Below are 21,906 nucleotides of genomic sequence, written 5' to 3' on the forward strand. Positions count from 1 at the left end.
CTGGGATTTCTTTGGAAGGAATGATGCTAAAGCTGAAACTCCAGTACTTTGGCCACCTCATGTGAAGAGTTGACTCATTGGAAAAGACTGTGATGCTGGGAGAGATTGGGGGCAGGAGGAGAAGGGGACGACCTAGGATGAAATGGCTGGATGGCATCACGGACTCGATGGACGTGAGTCTGGGTGAACTCCGGGAGATGGTGATGGAGAGGGAGGCCTGGCGTGCTACGATTCATGGGGTCGCAAAGAGTCGGACAGGACTGAGCGACTGAACTGAACTGAACTACCAAAGGGGAAAGGAGGGGTGGATAAATTAGGAATATGGGATTAACAGATGCATATAAAATAGATAAAGAATAAAGATTTACTGTATAGCACAGGGAACTGTATTCAATATCCTGTAATAACCTATATTGGAAAAGAATCTGAAAAAATATATATGTTAACTGAATTACTTTAATGTAACCTGAAATTAACAAAATATTGTGAATCAACTATACTTCAATTAAAAATTGTTTATTGGAAAAGATTTTCTCCATGATTTAAAAAAATAATAAAAGTTGAAGAAAAGGATACATTAAAATTTTCTAGTCTCAGATCTAATATTTCTTGTTAGTTAAGCCCTGGGGCTATAGGACTTGGTCACACTGAGTTTCTCCATGTGTGATGTTAGGGACAGGAAATAATTGATCAGACGTTGGGCACCTTCCATGATCACAGCTTTAGGGCTACTGAGAGAGTAGTGGTGTGGCTTCAGGTTCTGGGGGAATAAGTCAGAGAAGAGATCCTAGCATGAAATTTCTACCAGGCTTCGCTTTCAGAGGGCAGATCTCCCCTCCCTCAGGGAAGACAAGCAGCTTTTCCAGCATCCACAGCTTTCCTCTGCGGTGCTGATCCCGGTTTGGAATTCTGCAGTTGCCTTACTCTTTGATGGTCATCTCTTTCCAGCAGGGCCATAAACTCCATTAGAGTGGGTGATGTATCCATCTTATTTTTTTTATAACAGCATTATTGAGATATCATTCACATACTGTAAAATTCACCCTTTTGAAGTCACATTCAGTTGCTTTTTAGTGTATTCACAGAGATGTGCAACCATCGACACTAAGAACATTTTAATCATTCCTAAAAGAACCCTCATATCCATTAGCAGGTTCTCCCTGCCGTTAACCTTCCCACCTGCCCCCAGCTTCCAGCATTCGCTCATCTACCTTCTGTTTGTATGGATTTGTTACCAGAAGGGGGGCCCAAGAGTGGGCTCTTGTCTAACACTTGGAAGCGAATCGTCCAAGAAGACGCATGTCCTTACAAAGCAAAAGACTATTGGGAAGGGGCGCCCAGGCAGAGAATAGTGGGATGAGGGAACCCAGGAGGGGATTCCCTCCTTCTGGGCAGAGGGTTCCTCTGCCTCGTGGCGCACAGTCTCAGTTTTTATGGTAATGGGATTAGCTTACCAGGTTGTCTGTGGCCAGTCATCTTGCTTGTGCCCACTTTTGGTCTGACTAGGGTCCTTCCTGATGGCGCCAGATTCTCTCTGCCAAGGGAGGATTTCTGGGAGGTTGGCAGGACATATTATGGGTTGGTGACTCCTCTCTCCTTTCGGCCCCTCCCAGATTTTCCTGGTTAGTTTTCAGTGGCAGCACCGTGTGCCTTATGGGGATCTCTGACCTCCTGTTGTGAGACAGCTCATGCAGGTGGTTATTACCATGCCTGACCCAAGCAGACCGTTTTGGTCAACAGTTCCCTAACAGATTTTCCTGTGCTGCACATTTCATATAAAGAGAGTCCTATGATATGTGGCCTTTTATGACTGGATCTTTTTCACTTAACAATGTTCTCAAGCTTCATCCAAGTTGTAACACATACCAGTATTTCATTCTTTTTTGTGGAATAATAATATTCCATGGGATGGGTATACCATATATTTCCATTCATCAGTTGGTGGACATCTGGGTTGTTTTCATTTTGGGGCTATTATAAATAATGGTGCTATGAACTTTCCAGTTCAAGTGTTTGTGTGGTCATCTGTTTCCATTTCTCCTGAGTGTACACCAAGGATTGGAATTGCTAGGTCATGCGGTAACTCTTTTACATTTTGAGGAGCTGCCAAATCATTTTCCACAGTGGCTGCACCATTTTTCTTTAACACCAGCAGTGTCTGAGGGTTCCAGTTTGTTCCAATTTGTTCACATTCTCACCAGCATGTGTTTATTTTCTGTTTCTGTTTTTATAATAGCCATTCTAATGGGTGTGAAGTGGTATCTGATTGTGATTTTGATTTGCATTTTCCTAAAATAATACTGAGCATCTTTTCATGTGCTTATTGGCAATTTCTATACCTTCTTTGAAGAAATATCTGTTCAATCATTTGCCCATTTTTAAGTTGGGTTGTTGGTCTTTTTATTGAAGATTTGTAAGAGTTCTTTGTATGTTCTGAATTAGAGTCTCTTACTGATCTGTGATTTCCAAATATTTTCTCCCATCCCGTGGGTTATCTTTACATTTTCTTGATGGTGTCTTTTGAAAGTTTTAAAATTTGAAATCTAACTTATGCAATTTTTTCTTTTTTTTTATTCCTTCTGTTTTGGATGTCATATCAAAGAAACCACTGCCTAACCTAATCATAAAGATTTGTTCCTGTTTAAGAGTTTTGCAGTTTTAATCTTACATTCATGTCTGTGTCTGTCTCATTCCTGATTATACCCCCTCTGCCTAGAATAATGCCTGGTATATAAAAGGTACTTGATACTTACTGAGTGAAATGAATGAATTGATATCTCTTAAAAGAGTGAATGAACAGATATCTCCTCGTCCCAAAGCTGTGCTATTCACAGCCCCAGGGTTAAGAGAGGGTGTTAGGCAGGGGAGGGTCACCAGTTTGTTTTAATCTCATCCCCCAGTTAACCTGCCCTTAGTGAGCTCTCACAGTTCCTTTTCTGCAGCTTCTTCTTTACGTTTTTCCTGGATTTTTGCTTCTTTTTTTGTTTCCCTTTTTGACAAAATGTTGCTAAGACATTTCCTAAGTTAACTGTGTCTGATCTGCTTGGTTAAATGTATGGAAGAGGTATAAGAAAATTTTTTCATTCATCAAAATCTTGGGTGACATAGTTTTCTTGTTGCATTTACTTGTGTTTGACTGATAAATTCAGATGACACAGTAGTATATAATGAAGGAAGAGTCACCTCCTCAGGGTGTTATGCCCAAGTTGCGAAATCTCCCAATGACCACCAGGAAGCCGATATCCGATGCAAAAGCAAGAGAGTTTTTATTACCAAGCTCAAGCTGGGGCTCCCACCGTTACCGACGCAGCGGCTATAGGGAGGAGCCCCGAACTCTGGGTTACATTGCTTATATAGGGTATTCACGTGCGAAAAATTTGAAAAACAGGAGTTTCCGGGTTGGGAGATGTCTAATTGGTTACCTTCTGTGGAAGGGTTAGGTGTTGGGTTCTGATTGCTTTTCATTTCCCGGGCTGGCCACGGGTTCTAATTGGTTCCCGTTTCCCCGGGCTTAATTCGAATTTCCCAGGCAGGTCATAAGTCCTGAATGTAAAGTCAGGAGATCCTGATCTGGGATCTAATTGGCTCGCAGGTGGTGGGGTGAGGTCAGGGGATTTCCAAAGACTTTCCTCCGAACTCTAAAATGGAGTCTTCTTTAACAAAATGGGGTGGCTTAGGTTCTTCAAGGGGACATATGATGGCTGGAACTTACTTTTAGAAAAAGTGTGTGTATAGAGAAAGAAAAGGTAAGTAACAACTAATGAATCTGGGTGAAGGCTATTTGGAGTTCTCTGTACTCTAGTTTTTATTAGGCTGGGCCAGGTCTGAGTTGTGGCACTCAGGGTCTCTGATCTTCATTGTGTCATGCAGGATGTTGTAGTTGTGGCATACAAGATCCTTAGTTGTGGCATATGAACTCTTAGTTGTGGCATGTGGGATCTAGTTCCCTGACCAGGGATTGAACCTGGCCCCCCTGCATTGGGAGCATGGAGTCTTAACCACTGGACCACCAGGGAAGTCCTTATGCTCAAAATGAACAACCTTTCTTACACTGAATTTTTTTCAAAACAGTGTTTCTCACAATCCCACCCATAGAGGAAATTAAGCCGAGGACCCTGAGAGGTTGCTGGGTTCTTGTATCCATTTTTCATTTAATCCTCAGCTGTTGGAAAGGAAGCCAAGGTGAAGGTGGGCTGACCAAGGTCATCCAACCTGGCTGAGTGGGAAAACCTGAATTTGGACTTGGGACTCCAACTTAAGTCCTCCTGTGTGGTTTATGGCCTTGTGCATCTCAGGCAGTCGACCTTTTTCTGGGAATGACCAGGCTGCTTCCCTTGCCTCTGTCTTCATGTTCTTGACACTTCACGTGCTCAGCGAGGGCGGGAGGGGGATGGTCCAAGAGTTTCTAGAATAGAGCGAAGGCCATCTGGGGCTTGAAGGAAAGCGAAGAGGGAATGGAGGGAATTGAGGCTCCCGGGAGGCAGCCCTGACCCCCTCTTCTGCCCTACGTGTTCCAGGAGCTGAAGCTGCCCACCTTCCGAGCCCACTCCCCACTCCTGAAGAGCCGCCGGTTCTTCGTTGACATCTTGACCCTGCTGAGCAGCCACTGCCAGCTCTGCCCCGCTGCCCGGCACCTGGCTGTCTACCTGCTGGATCACTTCCTGGATCGCTATGACATCACCACCTCCAAGCAGCTCTACGCCGTGGCGGTCTCCTGCCTCCTGCTCGCAAGTACGTGGACCCTGCTTCCTTCCCTGTGCCGTGCCCTCCTGTTCCATGAGCCCACATGCTCCCAAATTGTTCTACTTTTCCATGGTCTTTGTGCATCTTCTGTATTCATCCTTAGCTGAATGAGAAGAAGTGAAGTTGCTCAGTCATGTCCGACTCTTTTGACCCCATGGAATGGAGCCTGCCAGGCTCCTCCATCCATGGGATTTCCCAGGCCAAAATACTGGAGTGGGTTGCCATTTCCTTCTCCAGGAGATCTTCCCAATCTAGGGATCAAACCTGGGTCTCCCACACTGCAGGGAGACTCTTTACCGTCTGAGCTACCAGGGAAGCCCTAGCTGAATGCAAGCTATAGTAATAATAATCAACATGTTCTTTAGCATCTAAAATGTACCAGGCTATAAGGCATAAGGATTTTAGCAACTTGATCTTAAAAGAATCCACATAATGACTCTAGAAGACAGATCTTTGAGTACCTGCATTTCACCGAGGCACAGAGAGGTTAAGAAATCTGCTTGGGTCTATAGCAGATAGGATTTGAGCTCAGAAATGCATGATGCCAGAATCTATGTCTTAACCCCATATTACCTCCTTTCTGACATAGGGCCTCAGAATGTGCTAGGTGGGTGGCTGGGGAACTCTAGCAACCACTGTCCTTAGACGTGTTTAGAAATGTGACTGCTTGTGTGGGGCCCAAGCAGGACCCTTCATATAGTTGTCAGGCCTGGGCACAGGCCTCTTTCAATGAGGCCTCACTAAAACACAGCATAGCTTTGGCCATCTGTCTGTCTGCCTGGGTAGGAAATGAACATGCTCCTGGTCTGGTCCAGACACAGTCTGCCATACCATGCTGCCACTTTAAAATCGCCCCCTGGTTTGCCAACAATCTTAAAAGGACCAGCCGTCAGGGTCCTGCCTCTCTGACCTCATGCTTTTCTCCTCTTCCATCCCTGGGTTCCAGCCAGCCCCCCTGCTCCCCTGTGACAGAGCTTTGCATATGCTGATCCCTCTGCCCAGAGCCTCCATTCTCTTCCCCCGCCCATCTGGTCTTGGTTAGACAGCACTTGGGCCCTGCGCTTGCATCCCCAAGAAAGACTCCACCACTGCCTGCAGAGTGAGTGGTGCATATGTAAGGTGTCTCTGATGTACAGTTCCACGGCGTCGTGGATTTTTAATTCAAACCCACCTCCCCCACTAGGCAGGCTTCCCTGATGGCTCAGCTGTAAAGAATCCGCCTGCAGTGCAGGAGATGCAGGAGATCCCAGAGATGCTGGTTCAATTCCTGGGTCAGGAAGAGCCCCTGGAGAAGGGAATGGCTACCTACTCCAGCATTCTTGCCTGGAGAATCCCATGGACAGAGGAACCTGCAGGCTACAGTCCATGGGGTCACAGTCCAACCTGCAGGCTACAGTCCAAGAGTCAGACAGGATTGAGTGACTGAGCAGCACACTCCCACTAAACAGTGAGTTTCAGAGGGGAAAGGAGCACATAGGAAGGCCTCAGAATATAGTATTTGTGGACTAAAGGAAATGAGTGGAGCCAAGGGTTCCCTTAGAGTGGGGCGCCCACACTTCTCCAAGTTGCCCTTAATGCAGAAGAGCAGATACCCCAAAGTGACAATTCAGCTGCAGTCACGGTTCCTTGCTATCTAATCAGATTTTGCCTTCGTCGCTTCATTACGTTATTGTCTTATTTTGTTACAGGGGTCCCTTCCCCATTCTTTGACTCCCGCTGATGCTTCAAGAAGACCATGCCCATTTTCTCCAGTGGCTTTGTCTGTCCCTGGCACACTGCTGCGAACCCTTCATCACCATCACCCAGTTCCAAATACATGGCATTAGAGTTTTTAGCATTCTGCTTTGGTTTCCACCCTGCCACCTGCCGTTATCTATAATCCCTGTGCCAGCTTTGGGTTTACAGACTTCCGGATTTGTGATTTTCTCTACCTTGGACCAGCTGGCTTTCCCCTGTGATATAAGGCAGCCCGGCTTGCTGGGAGACTGGCCTGCTTGCTACTTCAAAGTCCCAAATCAGCACGCAGCTCTCTTTGGTCTTGGGAGGAGCTGGGGGCTGGCAAGACGTCCCTGTCAGTGGAAGGCAGGACGGGCGTCGCATTTCAGGGGGGCCTCGGGGAGTCTGCGCCGTGGCCTCTGGCTTGCTGCTGTCTGTGATCTGTGGTCTGCATCGAGGCCCCTGGGGTGCGGGACTTGGATTTCCATGGGGCCCCCGAGGCTCCGGCGTCTGTCTGGGGAGCTGGGGCGGGAGGTGTGCGCTGGGGACTTCTTTGTGCAGTGGCTGCCGTGGCAGAGGGAGGGGGCCTTTCAGACAGAGAGGCAGAGCCCCCGAAACACCCACACGTCTGAGGGCGGCAGCCAGCCTCGAGTGGCAGGAATGGATTTTTCAGGACACCTGCCATATGCTCAGGGGCCCCAGGCAAGAAAAGTTTCCATGACAGCCTGAAATCCTATTCATTCCTCCTTCGCCTCTCCCCAGGCCAACTGTCAGCCACAAGGGAGGTCACCTTGCTCAGGAGGTTCTGAGTTCTGCTAATTTCCTAGCAACTAATTAATTCCCAGATAAGAAGGGTGACCGTTCTTGGGTTTTTGCAGCTGCTTCCAGGTGAGGGTCTTGCATAGATGGAAACCCCTCACCCACATGCACTTTCTCTGCTCCCGTAAAACAGGAGCCGGTCAAGGACCCATGTCTCCAGATTGTAGGAGGAGGAAGACAAGCAAGAGTTTGTGGGCTGGTGCATGGCGGACCAGTGGCAGAGCCGCCCTTTGCCTCTCTGTGATCGTTTTGTTTATTTATTTTTCATCCCCTGCATTGCTAAATAGATTCTTAACCCCTGGACCACCAGGGAAGTCCTTGTATGACCAAGTTAACTTCATTTCCTTCCTTAACAGAAGAGAGACTCCTGTTGTTGTTCAGTTGCTAAGTTGTGCCCGACTCTTTTGTGACCCCATAGACTGTAGCCCACCAGTCTCCTTTGTCCATGGGATTTCCCAGGCAAGAATACTGGAGTCGGGTGCCACTTCCTCCTTCAGGGGATCTTCCCGACGCAGGGATCAAACTCATGTCTCCTGCATTGGCAGGCAGATTCTTTACCACTGAGCCACCAGGATAGCCTGGAGAGACTCCTTCTGTAAGTATAATCATTTGAGTGAAGTCGCTCAATTGTGTCCGACTCTTTGCGACCCTGTGGTCTGTAGCCCACCAGGCTTCTCTGTCCATGGGATTCTCCAGGCAAGAATACTGGAGTGGATTGCCATTTCCTTCTCCAGGGGATCTTCCCAACCCAGGGACTGAACCCGAGTCTCCTGCATTGCAGACAGATGCTTTATCCTCTGAGCCACTAGGGAAGCCCCAATCTAGATATAAGTGTGCCGTAAATCGAATAGAGCCACTGTCTTCTGTAGTCTCTCGTCTTATACAGCACCCCTCCCCAGCTGTCTTTTGGTTGTTGTTGTTTAATTAAAAGGGCAATTCGACAACACAGAAACCCCACCACTTGCAGGTGAGTTGGCTTTGATGGGGCCACATAATCCTCATCCTGATGGGCTGGCCGCATTGTTTACTAGTCCCTTTCTACATACCCAGCCCTGTGCCAGCCACTTCATACGCACATCACTTGGAAGCCTCGCAACCAGCCCGTGTAGTCATCCGCCCATTCTGTAGGTTCAGAGAGGCCCAGAGTCACACAGTTTGGAATTTTGCTTTGTTTTTTTTTTTTTTTTAATTGAGGTAGAATTCAAATCACAACGTAGAATATACCATTTTAACCACAGTAAAGTGTGCGGTTCCATGGCATTTAGTTCACATACCACTGTTGTACAGCCATCAGCTCTCTCTAGTTCCAGAACATGTCCATCACTCTGAAAGGTGCCCATGTACCCCATTAAGCAGTCAGTTCCCATTCCTGCCCATCCCCAGCCCCTGGCAACCACCAGTCTGTTTTGTGTCTGTATGGAGTTGCCTGTTCTGGATATTGCATATGGAAAGGAATCATATAATATGTGACCTTTTTATGTCTGGCTTCTCTTAAGGTTCATCCATGTTGTAGTATGTGTCAGTACTTCAGTGCCTCATTCCTTGTTATGGCTGTATGGATACATACAGCCTTGTATGGATGGACTACAATTTGTTTATCCATTCACATGTTGATGGACATTGGGGTGGTTTTCATGTTTTGGCTGCTAGGATTAGTGCTGCTGTGAACATTTGAGCACCAATTTTGTTAGAACATTTATTTTCAGTTCTTTTGGGTATTAATATTGGAGTGGAATTGCTGCCCATATATGGTTATTCTGTGCTGAACTTTTTGAAGGAAACTTGGTGTTTCGCCTTTGCCTCGTTATTGCCATTCAGGGATGAATGTGCTGAGTCCTTATCCCCAGGATATGGACCGGGGAAGGAGAGAAAGGAGAGAGGGAGGGAAAGAAAACCAGAAAGGCAAGAGGCGTGACCAGTGGTGTGTAGCTAGGATGGCAAGGCCTTAAATGTAGTATAAGATCTTACGATGATGATATAAGAAGTATGAGATGCAGTAAGTCCCCGACATATGAACGAGTTCCGTTTTGAGTGTGCATTCATAAGTCCAGCTTGTTCGTAAGTCCAACAAAGTTAGCTTAGGTACCTGACTAACACAATCTGCTGTGTAGTACTCTACTGTAATAAGTTTGTAATACTTTTCATACAAATAACACATAAAAACAAAAGCAAAAAATAAAACATTTTTAATCTTACAGTACAGTACCTTGAAAAGTACAGTAGTACAGTACAATAGCCGGCATACAGGGGCTGGTATCGATTGAACAGGCAAGAAGCATTACTGACGGGAGGAGGGAGAGGAGGCGGGAGATGGTAGAGCTGAAGGACTGTCAGGAATAGGAGACAGAGAGCAAGCTGCAGTTTCACTCATGCCTGACATTGACAGAACACACATTTGCATCTTTGCATGTTTGCAACTTGAAGGTTCATATGTAGGAGACTTACTATATATATACATATATATATATATTTTTTTTTTTTTTACTGTATGTTTTTATTGTTAAAAAGAATCCAAAAGGAACAGAAGCACCTAGCGTAAAAAAATTAGTTTCTCCCCAAATCCATAGTCCCATTCCCAAAGTTTGGGGTGTATCATTCCAGATCTAGATGTACTTATGTATGTTCATAATTGAGAAAATAAACCTATTTTCATTTCTCAGAGTGGGGGAGGGAATGAATCATAGGTTAACAGCTGTATAAACTGCCCAGTAAACAAATTGCCAGATTTCCTCCCTTCCTCCTTTTATCATTCTTTTTTTTTCATTCTTTCTTTCCAGCTAATCCCAATTCCATTATACTTTCTCTTTGCAAGCTTCTGTTTTCTTTCATTGTGACTTTCGGACCCCTGACCACTCCTTGGGAAAACAAGGTTTCTGAGTGCTGAATTGTTGGTGAGCTGCATCCTGCCCCTGACTTCTGATTTGTGAAAAGCTGTGGGAGCTCAGGGAGATGAGTCCATGTGTTTCTTGGGATATAATTCTGACTTCCATTTTTTTGTAGCTGAGCCTGAGTCCAGTGCTGGCCTTCATCTCAGCCCTCATCCTTCTCCCCAGGAGAGGGAGGCATCAAGCAGGAGGGTGATCCCATGGTCTCTGCAAGGAAAGGACCCCTCTCTGTCCTTGGGTCCTCCTGCAGGGCAGGCTGCCTTAGCTGGGCCTGAGTCAGTCCTGCTATTCTGCGCTGTAGTAGTTCTGTCTCTCTCTGGTAGAGTTTTAAAATTAGCAGTGGTATACTCACTTGTAATAAAATTCAAAGAATAAAATAAAGAATCTGTTGCCCATCCCACTCTCCAAAATCACTGCAGATGGTGATTGCAGCTATGAAATTAAAAGACGTTTGCTCCTTGGAAGAAAAGTTATGACCAACCTAGACAGCATATTGAAAAACAGAGACATTACTTTGCCAACGAAGGTTCATCTAGTCAAGGCTATGGTTTTTCCAGTACTCGTATATGGATGTGAGAGTTGGACTATAAAGAAAGCTGAGCGCATAAGAATTGATGCTTTTAAACTGTGGTGTTGGAGAAGACTCTTGAGAGTCCCTTGGACTGCAAGGAGATCCAACCAGTCCATCCTAAAGGAGATCAGTCCTGGGCGTTCATTAGAAGGACTGATGTTGAAGCTGAAACTCCAATATTTTGGCCACCTGATGCAAAGAGCTGAGTCGTTTGAAGAGACTCTGATATTGGGAAAGATTGAGGGCAGGAGGAGAAGGGGACGACAGAGGATGAGATGGCTGGATGGCACCACCGACTCAATGGACGTGAGTTTGAGTGAACTCCAGGAGTTGGTGATGGACAGGGAGGCCTGGCGTGCTGCGGTTCATGGGGTCACAGAGTCGGACACGACTGAGCAACTGAACTGAACAGAACTGTAGCAGGCCCATCTCCCTCTGGTAGAGTTTTAAAATTAGCAGTGGTACGCTCACTCGTAATGAGATTCAAAGAATAAAATAAAAAATCTGTTGCCCATCCCACTTTCCAGAGACAACTCATGGGAACAGTTTCTTATATCTTTGCCCAAAACCAATCGAATGTATTTTCTAGGAATATTCTGTGTGTATACAAACATACAGTCAGTCAGCTTTCATGAGCCAAGATTCCATACTTGCAAATTCACCTGCTCACTGGAATTTATTTGTGACTCCAAAACCAGTACTTCTAGAACTTTGGGGGGCAGCTCTGTGCTTTCTCATTTCGGTTCTCATACTAATAGCAAGTGTCAGCTGGCCTTTTCCACTCTGTTTAGTGTCATGTTTTCTGATTTTTCTGCTTGTTGGTGATTTTGCCTTGTGACATGAGCCCCCACCATCATGTTGAACTACAGTATTCTGTTCTTGCTTTTAGGAAGGCTGTGCTGTGTGTTAGGAGAACATTTGTGTGTTAGGTAAGCTTTGTTCAGGCAAAAGGTATAGTGCTATTAGTTATGAGTTCAGTGATCATAAATCAATGATATAGTAAACAAAAATACACAGAAAAGGTTACGTAGCGGGTTTTTTGGCCCCACTGGGTCTTTGTTGCTGCACTCAGGCTTTCTCTAGCTTCTGTGGGTGGGCTTCTTGTTGCCATGGTTTCTCTTTTGGAGCTTGGGCTCTAGGCACATGGGCTCAGGAGTTGTGGCACGTGGACATAGCTGCTCCGTGGCATGTGGCATCTTCTTGGACCAGGGATTGATTCTTAACCACAGAACCACTAGGGAAGTCCAAAAAAAAAGCTTATGTGTTGGTTAATTGTGATCAGACTCACAGGAACCTAACCCTGTATCTTCCCTCTAGGAGCATGATTCTGTGTTCACCAAATCAGTGTGCACCATGAATAATCAGAATCAGTTAGATCTGCACAAGTGGGTTAACACCAAAGGTGCTTTCTTTGTGGTTCGTTAGGGAACATCTTTCCCGTCAGTCTTTGTGGAGGCACCTTACTCTTTATACTGAGTGCAGAGTTCTCCGTGTTATAAACACCGACATCTATAGAGTGATTTCTCTGTCAATGGATATTTACACTGTCATCCTTTTTTTTTTCACACTGCTTTACATAACGTGACAACAACTGTCCTTTCCCTTGCATCTTTGCACACTGAAGTAAGTCTGTGGGATACATGCCCAGAGATGGGATGGTTTCGGTCAGAGGTGTGTGCATTTAAGATTTTGGTAGCTTGCACTGAAACCGACAGCTGAGGAGATCCTTTTCTTCAGTTGGACTTAGTGTGCAGGAGCCTTTGGAGCCGCACTTCTCCACCATCAGGAGAGCCACATCCCTCCCCCATCCTGGCCCCTCCTCACTGTCCGCTAGGGCTTCCCAGCGGGGAGTGCATTTGCATCCCGCCTTTCTGCCTTGTCCTGTCCAGGACGCCTAGGTAAGAAATGAGTGCCCACAACAACTGCTGTTAAGGCTTCTTAAGCCAGACATCAATAGCCTCATCTCTTAGTGAAGGTACCAAAAGAAGCACTGCCTCTGGGCCTCCGCAAATTCCAGAAGAGGCCTGTCTTTCTCTCAGTAAACTGTCTTCCTCTCTCTCTCACCCCTGTATCCTTCCCCTCCCCTTCCCCTGCTTTGATTACTTAGCTGCTGAGAAGCAGCTTCTTTGCCAGCGGAGTCGGGGGATGGGTCACTCCCTCTGAGATTTTGAGGTTTTAGAAACTTGAAAGCAGCCTAATCCCTCTGATGTCCCTGCTCAACAGGGATGAAGGAAGATGCCCCAGCTCGCCCTAAAGCCGGGGATTCTTGGGACCCCGCTGGGGTACCAGTCACAGGCTGCTTGTGTGCCTGCGTGCTCAGTCGTGTCGGAGCAACTTTTGCAACCCTTTGGACTGTAGCCCTCAAAGCTTCTCTGTCCATGGGGTTTTCCAGGCAAGAATACTGGAGTGAGTTGCCATTTCGTCCTCCAGAGGATTTTCCCAACCCAGGGATCAAACCTGCATCTCCTGTGTCTCAGCAGATGCAAGTGGGGGCAATTTTTCCAGGTAGCCTTGTTCAGGGGTGCGCTTCAAAACAGTGTAAGACTTGCTCATAGAATTAGACTCAAATCTGCAAGGAAACTTGGCTGTCCCTGTTCAGGAAATAATTCAGTGCTCCCTGCCTCTCTTGCAAGAGTGGTCGGCCCTGTGTTTCCTTCCGGCCATGGTTTCACATTTCAGAAGTCAGGATGGGTCTCACTTTTGATGCGTGCACTCGATATGACCAGTGTGTGTTACTTCCTCCAGAAAGCTGCTGCAGTGTCCGTGGTGCGTATTCTAATCCGTAGTATTTCAGCGGTGCCCACACAGCACAAGGCAGGCTAGAAACAGTGGTCTGTCACGTGAGGGCCACGCCAAGCAGCTCCAGTGTTACTGCACAGTGAACGAGGACGTGGTGATTTTCCATCTCCTGTTCCTGTTTCTGCAGACCAGCAGGCTTAGAACTGTTTGAGGGGAGGGATTCTGTGTAAAGTGCCCGTCAGACAGCTGACTGGGCTGGACACTGAGGAACTGCGCCATTTCCCCTAGCAAGTCTAGTGCCCAGACCTGTTCGGCGAAGGCCTGCTGTTCTGGTCTCAGAGATTTTTGAGGGGACGGGGAAACTTGAGTTGCATGAGTTGATTTATCATGCGGTGTTCAAGAGCCCTTGACCCCACATGGGTAAAATAGTCCAAAATAACCTGTATTCCGCCTTTGCTGTATGCCAGACACATCAGTCAACCTCAGGGAGACGTGGTGGACAGTAGAGTTCACCTGGAAGACTTAGCGGCACATAGCGGGGCACAAAGCAGATCAAGCCCGCACCCTAAGAAAGCAGGCTTCAAGCCAGGCATGACCAGCAAGTCCTGGGCACACGCCAAGAACAAGCCAGTCACCCTGCGGCGAAAATCCGAGTGTCCTTACTGTTAGGAGAACGCTTCGGCTCACACCATGACTAGGATATCGACGTTGGGCACTCTCTCTGCTCCTCACGCTATTTGCGGTTTGGCTGCTGGGATCTAGGCATCTTTATTTTCTTATTTACAGTAACCTTGAACCCACTGAGCAGTGAACGCTCAAGTGTCTTACAGTTCTTTCTCTGCTCTCACAGCCAGAATTGCATTATAAGCATCCTCCTGCTAATGCTGAAGGCTTAAAGGGCAGAGTTCAGAGTCCTTCATCATTGGGCCACCAGTTCCCCACACCCAGAGTCTGTCCTCCAGGTTAGAGCCCTTCCCTGCTTTGCCAAGGAGACTTGGGCTCTGTGTGGTGGGGGGTCCACACCTCTGGTCATAGCATTGTGCCCTCCATGAGGCACCCACCAATGTCTGCATTGGTTATAGTAGGACCAGCAAGGCAGCTTTCGGTTCTTTTCTTTTTTTCCTCTCTCTTCAGTATAATTTCCAGGCTTCCATGGTGCCTCAGTGGTAAAGAATCCACCTGCCCACGCAAGAGATATGGGTTTGAAACCTGGTCTGGAAAGATGCCACGGAGCAGCTAAGCCCATGCACCACAACCACTGAGCCCACATTCTGCAAGTACTGAAGCCCTCGAGCGCCCTAGAGCCTGTGCTCTGCGACAAGAGAAGGCACCTCAGTGAGAAGCCTGCACACTGCAAATGGAGAGGAGCTCTCAAGGCAGCAAAGACCCAGCACAGCCAAAGAAAAAGATAAATAGAATTATTTTTTAAAAAGAAAAGTATGATTTCCATTTTATTGTCTTTTCAGAGAACAGTATTTCTTCAGTCTTTAAGGGCTCATCTCCTTTCATGGGCTTCAGTGGAGGTCGTGGAGCAGCACCTGCAGTCTAAATCCGGGTGCTGTTGTTCAGGGCGGCGCTTTCTGAGAATGCTGCCTGGTTGACTACTTTGCTGTGAATGGTACAGTTCATACAATAGTGTTGTTTCACATACAGCTTGGGAAGCACAGAGGCTTTGAAAACACTTGCTTCAGAATTGTCGTCCCTGACGGCTGCGGCCTCCACAATGTTCCGAATGACAGATTTTTTAAAAAAGAAAAAATATTAATTTTGGCTGCACTGAGTCTTTGCTGCTGTGCATGGGCCTTCTCTAGTTGCAGCGAGTAGGGGCTGCTAGCTAGTTGTGGTGCACAAGCTTCTCATTGTGGTGGCTTCTCCTGTTGCAGACCGCGGGCTCTAGGGTGTGGCCTTCAGTAGTTGTGGCATGTGGGCTTAGTTGCCCTGAGGCATGTGGGATCTTCCTGGACCAGGGGGTGGCAGGGACCAATGTGCATTGGGAGGCGGATTCTTAACCACTGGACCTCGAGGGAAGTCTGAACGACAAACTTTTTAATGCCTTATCCTTGGGCAAGCATTGGGCATAGTTGGTGCTGTGAACAGGCTGCACGTGACCAGGGCTTTTTTTCTGTAGGATCATTGTTCCTTCTTTTCTTGGTGATCTTGGAAACGAGGTGAGAGAGGAGGTTTGGTTTAAAACTCCTTTCAGACCCAAAGGAAATGTGTCAGCCTAGCCTTCCCTGGGAGGTCAGATGAGATTAATCTTTTTCTTTTTTTGGCAGATCTTAATTCCCAGACCAGGGATTGAACCTGGGCCCTCAGAAGTGAGAGTGTGGAATCCTAATCACTAGACTGCCAGGAAATTCCCCCAAGATGAGACTGTATTATTTGTGTTTGCCTAGATTTTCAAGATGGTCTTCAGTGAGCATGCCTCGCCTCTCCCTATACCCTCGTCTTGACTGAGGGCAGGTCCACATTTAGGAACCTTCTCTGGCACTTACTCTGCTGGTTCTGGCTTCGAGGGTTCCAACAGTGGCATCTTGATTTCTGAGAAGTTGAAACTGTTTTTCCTCAGTGGCAGAATGATATTTGTTCCTTGTAGAAAATTAGAAAATAGAAAAAAGTAGAAAGCTACTTTAAAAAGTAGTAGCTACAGTAAAAGCTACTTGAAAACCCACTGCGTTTTTTCCTACAATCAGAATTTGGGGGTGGAGGGCAGATCCTGGCCTCAGTGATCATGGGATGGTTAAGATTTAATGTTTATAGGCCAGGCGGTGTTTTGAACTCTTTGTGTGGATTTGCTCATTTAATCTTCAAAACCATCCTGTGAAGTAGGCACTGTTATTTCCTCCAGTTGACAGAGGAGGAAACCGAGACCCAGTGGTTGGGTAACTTTCCAATTGGGTGAGCAGCCAGGATGGTGACCCAGGTGGCCCCGTGTCCTTGCTTTCGGCCACTACACAACAGCAGCCTTTGTCACCGAGCAGGTCATTCTCTTCCTTGGCCATAGCAGGAAGACCCAAACCAGCAACCAGAGAGGTTGCTGGGAGATGCCTGGCTCCTCCGCTTTCTGAGTCTGCTGAGCCGTGTTTCAGCTGACCTGGATGGAAGCTTCAGCCCCAGGGACCCTTCTGACCTTGAGAGAGGTGGCCAAGGTTGCTGCCTTGCTCCTCCTTCCGCCACCTCCTCTTCTTCTTCCTCCTCATTTTCCTCCCCCTCCCCCTTCTCCATTCTCCAAGCAGAGAAGTTGGAATAACAAAGGATCCAGAACTCCTGACATCCACGCCTTCAGCCCAGAAGAGAACTTGTCAGCTTTTCTGTGGCTGGCAGCCCAGTCAGGCCTGGTCCGCAGCTGCCCAAGTCAGCTGGCAGGGGCATTCTGCAAAGCAGTGGCCTTCATTACAGGGGAGAACTCCCTTCCTCTGCACAAAGAACTGCTTGACCCTGGCCCCAGAAACCAGCTATGACAGGGGGCCACATTGCATGGCCCTGCTTTTATACTCAGTGAAATTATTTGAGTCCCTTTTAAAGAGGAGCACAAAAGAGCCCAGGCTTTGCTGTGGTCAGCGAGTGAAGTCATCGCGCCAGTTTGCTCCATCCTGAGACAGGGAAGCCTTCACGGCCAGAAGGGAAGCCGGTGTGTGACCCAGCTGGCCGAATGCCACCTCTGACTCGGAGGCATTTTTACAATTTCCTCCTGGAGAAAACAACTACCCGCAGCCTCACCTCCAGTCCAGAGCTGAACTCCGGAATTGAGCCAGCCTGTCAGAAATGTGCTTTCAGTCATTCATTCATTATTTATTGAGCTCTGCTCTGTTCTGGACCCTGAGATGCAGCCATAACAGAGCAGCCTGCTGTGCGGAGGGGAACGGGGAGGCTCTGAAAGGCCCAGGGACCTGACTGTCGCGGGCCCCACCATCTCCCAGGCTCAGCGCATAGTAGGTGTGTGTGTGTGTGAAAGGAATCTTGAATTGCGGGGATCATGGACATTCCTCAAGGGCCTTTCTTTGTGTCCTGAGGAAGGCAGGGAGCTCAACCACGGAAGAACCCCACTTTACCTTCCCGCTGGGTCTCCCAGATGCTCCAGTTTGGCTGGGATCACAGGCTTGTTTCTGCAGGACATTTCCTAACCTCTAGATCCCTGGAGGGGCTGGAGTTCTTGGATGTGGTGCATCTGGAGCAGGTCTTCAAGGACAGACTGTGGGTGTAGGATGCTCCCCACTTCCCACCTACAATGGTCTTTATAGCTTCTTCCCTTCACTGAAGACTGCCACCGAAGCACTTTTTTTTTTCTTTAAAGATCTAATTTTTAAAAAAATATTTATTTATTTGGCCATGCTGAGTCTTAGTTGTGGCATGTGGAATCTTTATTTGTGGCATGCGGGGTCTAACCTGAATAGGGATCAAACCTAGGCCCCCTACATGGGGAGTGCAGAGTCTTAGCCACTGGACCACCAGGGAGGTCCCCGAAGTACTGTCTTGCAGCGGGAGGGTTTTCTTGCTCTGTCCCCGGCTTTCTCTCTCTCCCACCTGAAATCTGGTCCTGAGGTGAAGCTGTCACTGCACCTGTGGCTGACTGCACGGTTGGCTCTGAAGCGAGCAGATGTTTATAAAGCAGTGCACATTCCAGGGTTTGTTGAGCTCTGGGCCCTTCTGAGCATGCTGAGCCCTTGTGCCATCCTCACGAGCATTTTGTCTCCTCCTGTCACTCCTATTGCTCATGCCCTGAGGTTGAGAGTCGCCCCTAGCCACACAGCCGGTGATTGACCAAGCCTCCAGGGAGTCTGGGTGGTCCTGCGCGCTGTGCTGGCTCTGGCTTCTCCATCAGATTGCTCAGACTGTCTCCCCTGGTTCCTTGGAAAGACACTTGTCTGCTGCATATGAGCATGGCCCGTTTGGGGATGAATAGGAAGCAAGCTTTTGGCCTCAGTAACTGAAAACAAAATTTTTTTTTTTTTTTTAATGAAAAGCTGGTTTGGGTGGAGAGGAATCTGTCCTTTTTTAAAAAATTTCTTTTTATTGAAGTATAGTTGATTTACAGTGTTGTGTTAATTACTGCATTACAGCAGTGATTCCCTTATACCTACATATATATATATACACACACATTCTTTTCTTAATGTATCCTTTTCCATTATGGCTTATCACAGAATGTTGAACATAGTTCCCTGTGCTATACGGTAGGATGTTATTTATCTATTTTATATAGAAAAGCTTACATCTGCTCGCCTCACCCTCCCAGTGTATCCCTCCCCTCTCGCCCTCCCGCTTGGCAGTCACGTCTGTTCTCTGTGTCTCTGATGCTGTTTGTCTCATAGATCGGCTCATTTGTGTCATACTTTGGATTCCACATGTAAGTGATACCACAGGATATTTGTTTTTCTCTTTCTGACTGACTTAGTAGCTAAGCTCCAGGTCCATCCAGGTTGCTGCAAATGGCATTGTTTCCGTCTTTTTTGTGCCTGAGTAGTATTCCGTAGCATACATGCGCCACATCTGGTTCATCTGATGAGCGTTTGGATGGTTTCCATGTCTTAGCTGTGAGTAATGTGATGTGACTATAAGGGTGCATATATCTTTTTGAATTATGATTTTGCCTGGATATATGCCCAGGAATGGGGTTGCTGGATCGTATGATGATTCTGTTTTTAATTTTCTGAGGAATCTCCACGCTGTTTTCCGCAGTGGCTGCACCAACTTACATTCCCACCAACAGTGTAGGAGGTTTCCTTTTTTTCCCACATCCTCTAGGGGAGGCTATTCTTTATTGCAGAAAGTTTGCTTTGGAAGAAAAAACTAAGTCTCTTTGATCATACACATCTTTAGTGGAAAGGCTCTGGGATTAAATTGCTAAATGGCATAAAGAGGAGGATTGACAGAGGTGAGTATTTGTGGACAACAGGGTGGTTAGATGGGGAGGTTGCAGCTGGCCTGACACCCATGTTCATGGGAATTCTGCGCCCAGATAAATATACTCTCGGAGACTTTCTGGGATTGCAAGGATCTTTGTGACTGTATCTGAGATTTCTTGCTTGTGGAATAGAAAACTCTAGACTTTGGAACCATTTCTGTACTCATTTTAAAAAGAACTGCTTAAGTATTAAATCTGGGCTGGCTGCTGTGCTGAGTGGAGGGCATCTACAGTGTTACAAAGACGGATGTGTTCCCGTCCTCATGGAATAAGGAGCTAGCCAGACTGCATTTTGCTCTTGCTCTTCACAACTGGGTGATTGGGCAACTCACTTAACCTTTCTGAGCTTCTAATTCCATGTGGAAAACACTCCCAACCTCTGGGGTTGTTCCCAGAATGAACTGAGTTTGCTTGTCAGTTCCTGAGGCTGCGCCTCCCTGGGGGCTGCCTGCATTGTTTGATGCCTGCTGTGCAGTGCTGGAGCCTGGGAGACAGAGGGGAGCCCAGAGTGAACCATGTGCCCTCTGGGGCTCACATCCTGGTGTGTGGATTCTCTGCCTCTTGCCAACTAGCTAGACTAGGAAAGTCCCTCCCCTGTGAGGAGGACCCATCTGGGAAAGGCCTTGGACCCCACACTGCCCTTGACTTCCCAGGCTCTGGGAACCTTGAAATCACCAGCAGAAGGGTGGAATTCAAGGTCACAGTCTAGGGCAAGGAGGCTGGAGCCACTCTGGCATTCTCTCTGGGGGTCTGGTACAGCCCGGCCGGTGGAATCAGTGGGGCTGAGGGAGCCTTTGGTTGGACTTACTTTCACCCCTTTTTCAGAGCCTGTAAGAAAATGTTTGTAGTATTGACTGCCAACGCTAGTTCATCTCTACTTAACTAACAGGACTTTAGAAGAAGATCCCAGGTCCAAGGTGCAAAGAATAAATACCATGTTCAGCAAATAAGAGCAGCAGCTGCTACCATTTATGGAGCGATTGCTTTACTCCGGGTCCTTTGCCAGTCATATTGCCTTCTGTCTCCTTGAGCCTTCCCAACCATCCTTTGGGGTGTAGGTTTCCATGTGATTGCCCAGAATCGTGTGAATCATAACAGCAGTGAGGATGGAGAACTAGCACCTGAGCCTGAACTTGAAATCCTTGGTGGGAGTGGGGGTGACGGTTCGAGAGGAGGCATTCTTGACTGTTTCCATTAAGGACCCCCCTCCCCCAGAATCTGGGTTTCCCCTGGTAGCAGGATGCTCAGCCCTCATTAAATATCTTGCTCAAAAACAAAAAGCAAACAAACAAAAAAATCCTGCTCTTCCTGAAGGCCACTTGTCTCCCCTCCCTTAAAAGAAGACTCTAAGGAAGAATTTGCATCAGAAAGGTCTCCTTTCTGCCTGGCCCAGCCTGGGAACTAAAGGGCCCGAGTACTTCCTCTCCCAGCCATTGGGGAAAAGCCCTTTCCAGCAGGGCTTTCTCTTTCCTCTTGGGTCTTCACCTCCTCTACCACCCAGCACCTTCTACAGTCATGTCAGAAGATGTTAGGTTCACTGAAGGACGAGGCAGTCACCAGAGTGGCTCTTTACCCTCCAACCTGCTTACCACCCTTCCCTTTATCATCGGCTGCACACAGAGTAGGGCTGAGGGCTGCTGGAAGAAGAAGGAGTAGCCATGGGGTCTCAATCCCTGATCAAGAACATTTTGTTTCTTCATCTCAGATGAAAAGCGGGGGCGGTGGGTGTGGGGGGAGACTTTAAAATAGGAGAGTGGCCTTTCTTGAGAAAGAGCAGCTTTGCCTGTTTTAAAAGGCATTGCACTTCTTTAGCAAAGAAGAATTGTTTTCATAGCTGTTGCATTAAAACCTGGTCTCTGTAGCCAGGAGGCCTTGGCCTCATGTCTGAGCCTAGGTTTAACTCCTGAATGAGCAGCAGGTAATCCTAAGTGAATCTCTTAAGTGTGTGTCTTGCCAGGGATGTAGGATTCTTGCAGGAATTAACTGGAATCTGTCTAGTAGAGAGTGGGCAGCGCTGAGCTCAGGCATGAGAAACAGTCAACTTTTTATTAAAAGGCCAGTTTTTTTTTTAAGAAAAACTCCCATTCTGTGCTTGTTTACCTTTTTGTTTAAGGATTTTTCTTTTCTTTTTTTTCCCCTCTTTTGGCTGTGTGGCATGCAGGATCTTAGTTTTCCAACCAGATATTGAACCTGAACCCCCTGAAATAGAAGCACAGAGTCTTAATCACTGACCCACCAGGGAAGTTGCAAGACTTTTTCTAAAGACAGTGTAAATGTGGATGATCATTAAAGGTTCATAATGCATTCATCGGGTTTCATTATAACATTTTCTCTGTGGGTTGTTTCTTTTTAAAATTTAAAATTTTCTGAAATTAAGAGTTTGAGGGGTTTTTTAAGCAATAAAAATATTGCTTCTCTTGGTCCTACTTCAGAAAAGTCAGTATTCTATTTGATATGCTCTATTTCTGCTTTATTGACTATGCCAAAGCCTTTGACTGTGTGGATCACAATAAACTCTGGAAAATTCT

The 21,906-nt window shown here is 47.0% G+C and overlaps 1 protein-coding gene across 1 annotated transcript in view; it reads left to right on the forward strand.

The window, feature by feature from the left end:
* Positions 1 to 21,906, forward strand: part of CCNJL (cyclin J like) — a 65,803-nt gene that overhangs the window by 26,015 nt on the left and 17,882 nt on the right. Inside the window, exon 3 of the mRNA XM_040239479.1 lies at positions 4,518 to 4,731. Coding sequence (XP_040095413.1) covers positions 4,518 to 4,731 — 214 coding nt within the window. The remainder of the gene's footprint in view (positions 1 to 4,517; positions 4,732 to 21,906) is intronic.

Source organism: Oryx dammah, unplaced genomic scaffold (genome assembly GCF_014754425.2).
Source record: "Oryx dammah isolate SB20612 unplaced genomic scaffold, SCBI_Odam_1.1 HiC_scaffold_5, whole genome shotgun sequence".
In the NCBI taxonomy this organism is placed as follows: domain Eukaryota; kingdom Metazoa; phylum Chordata; class Mammalia; order Artiodactyla; family Bovidae; genus Oryx; species Oryx dammah.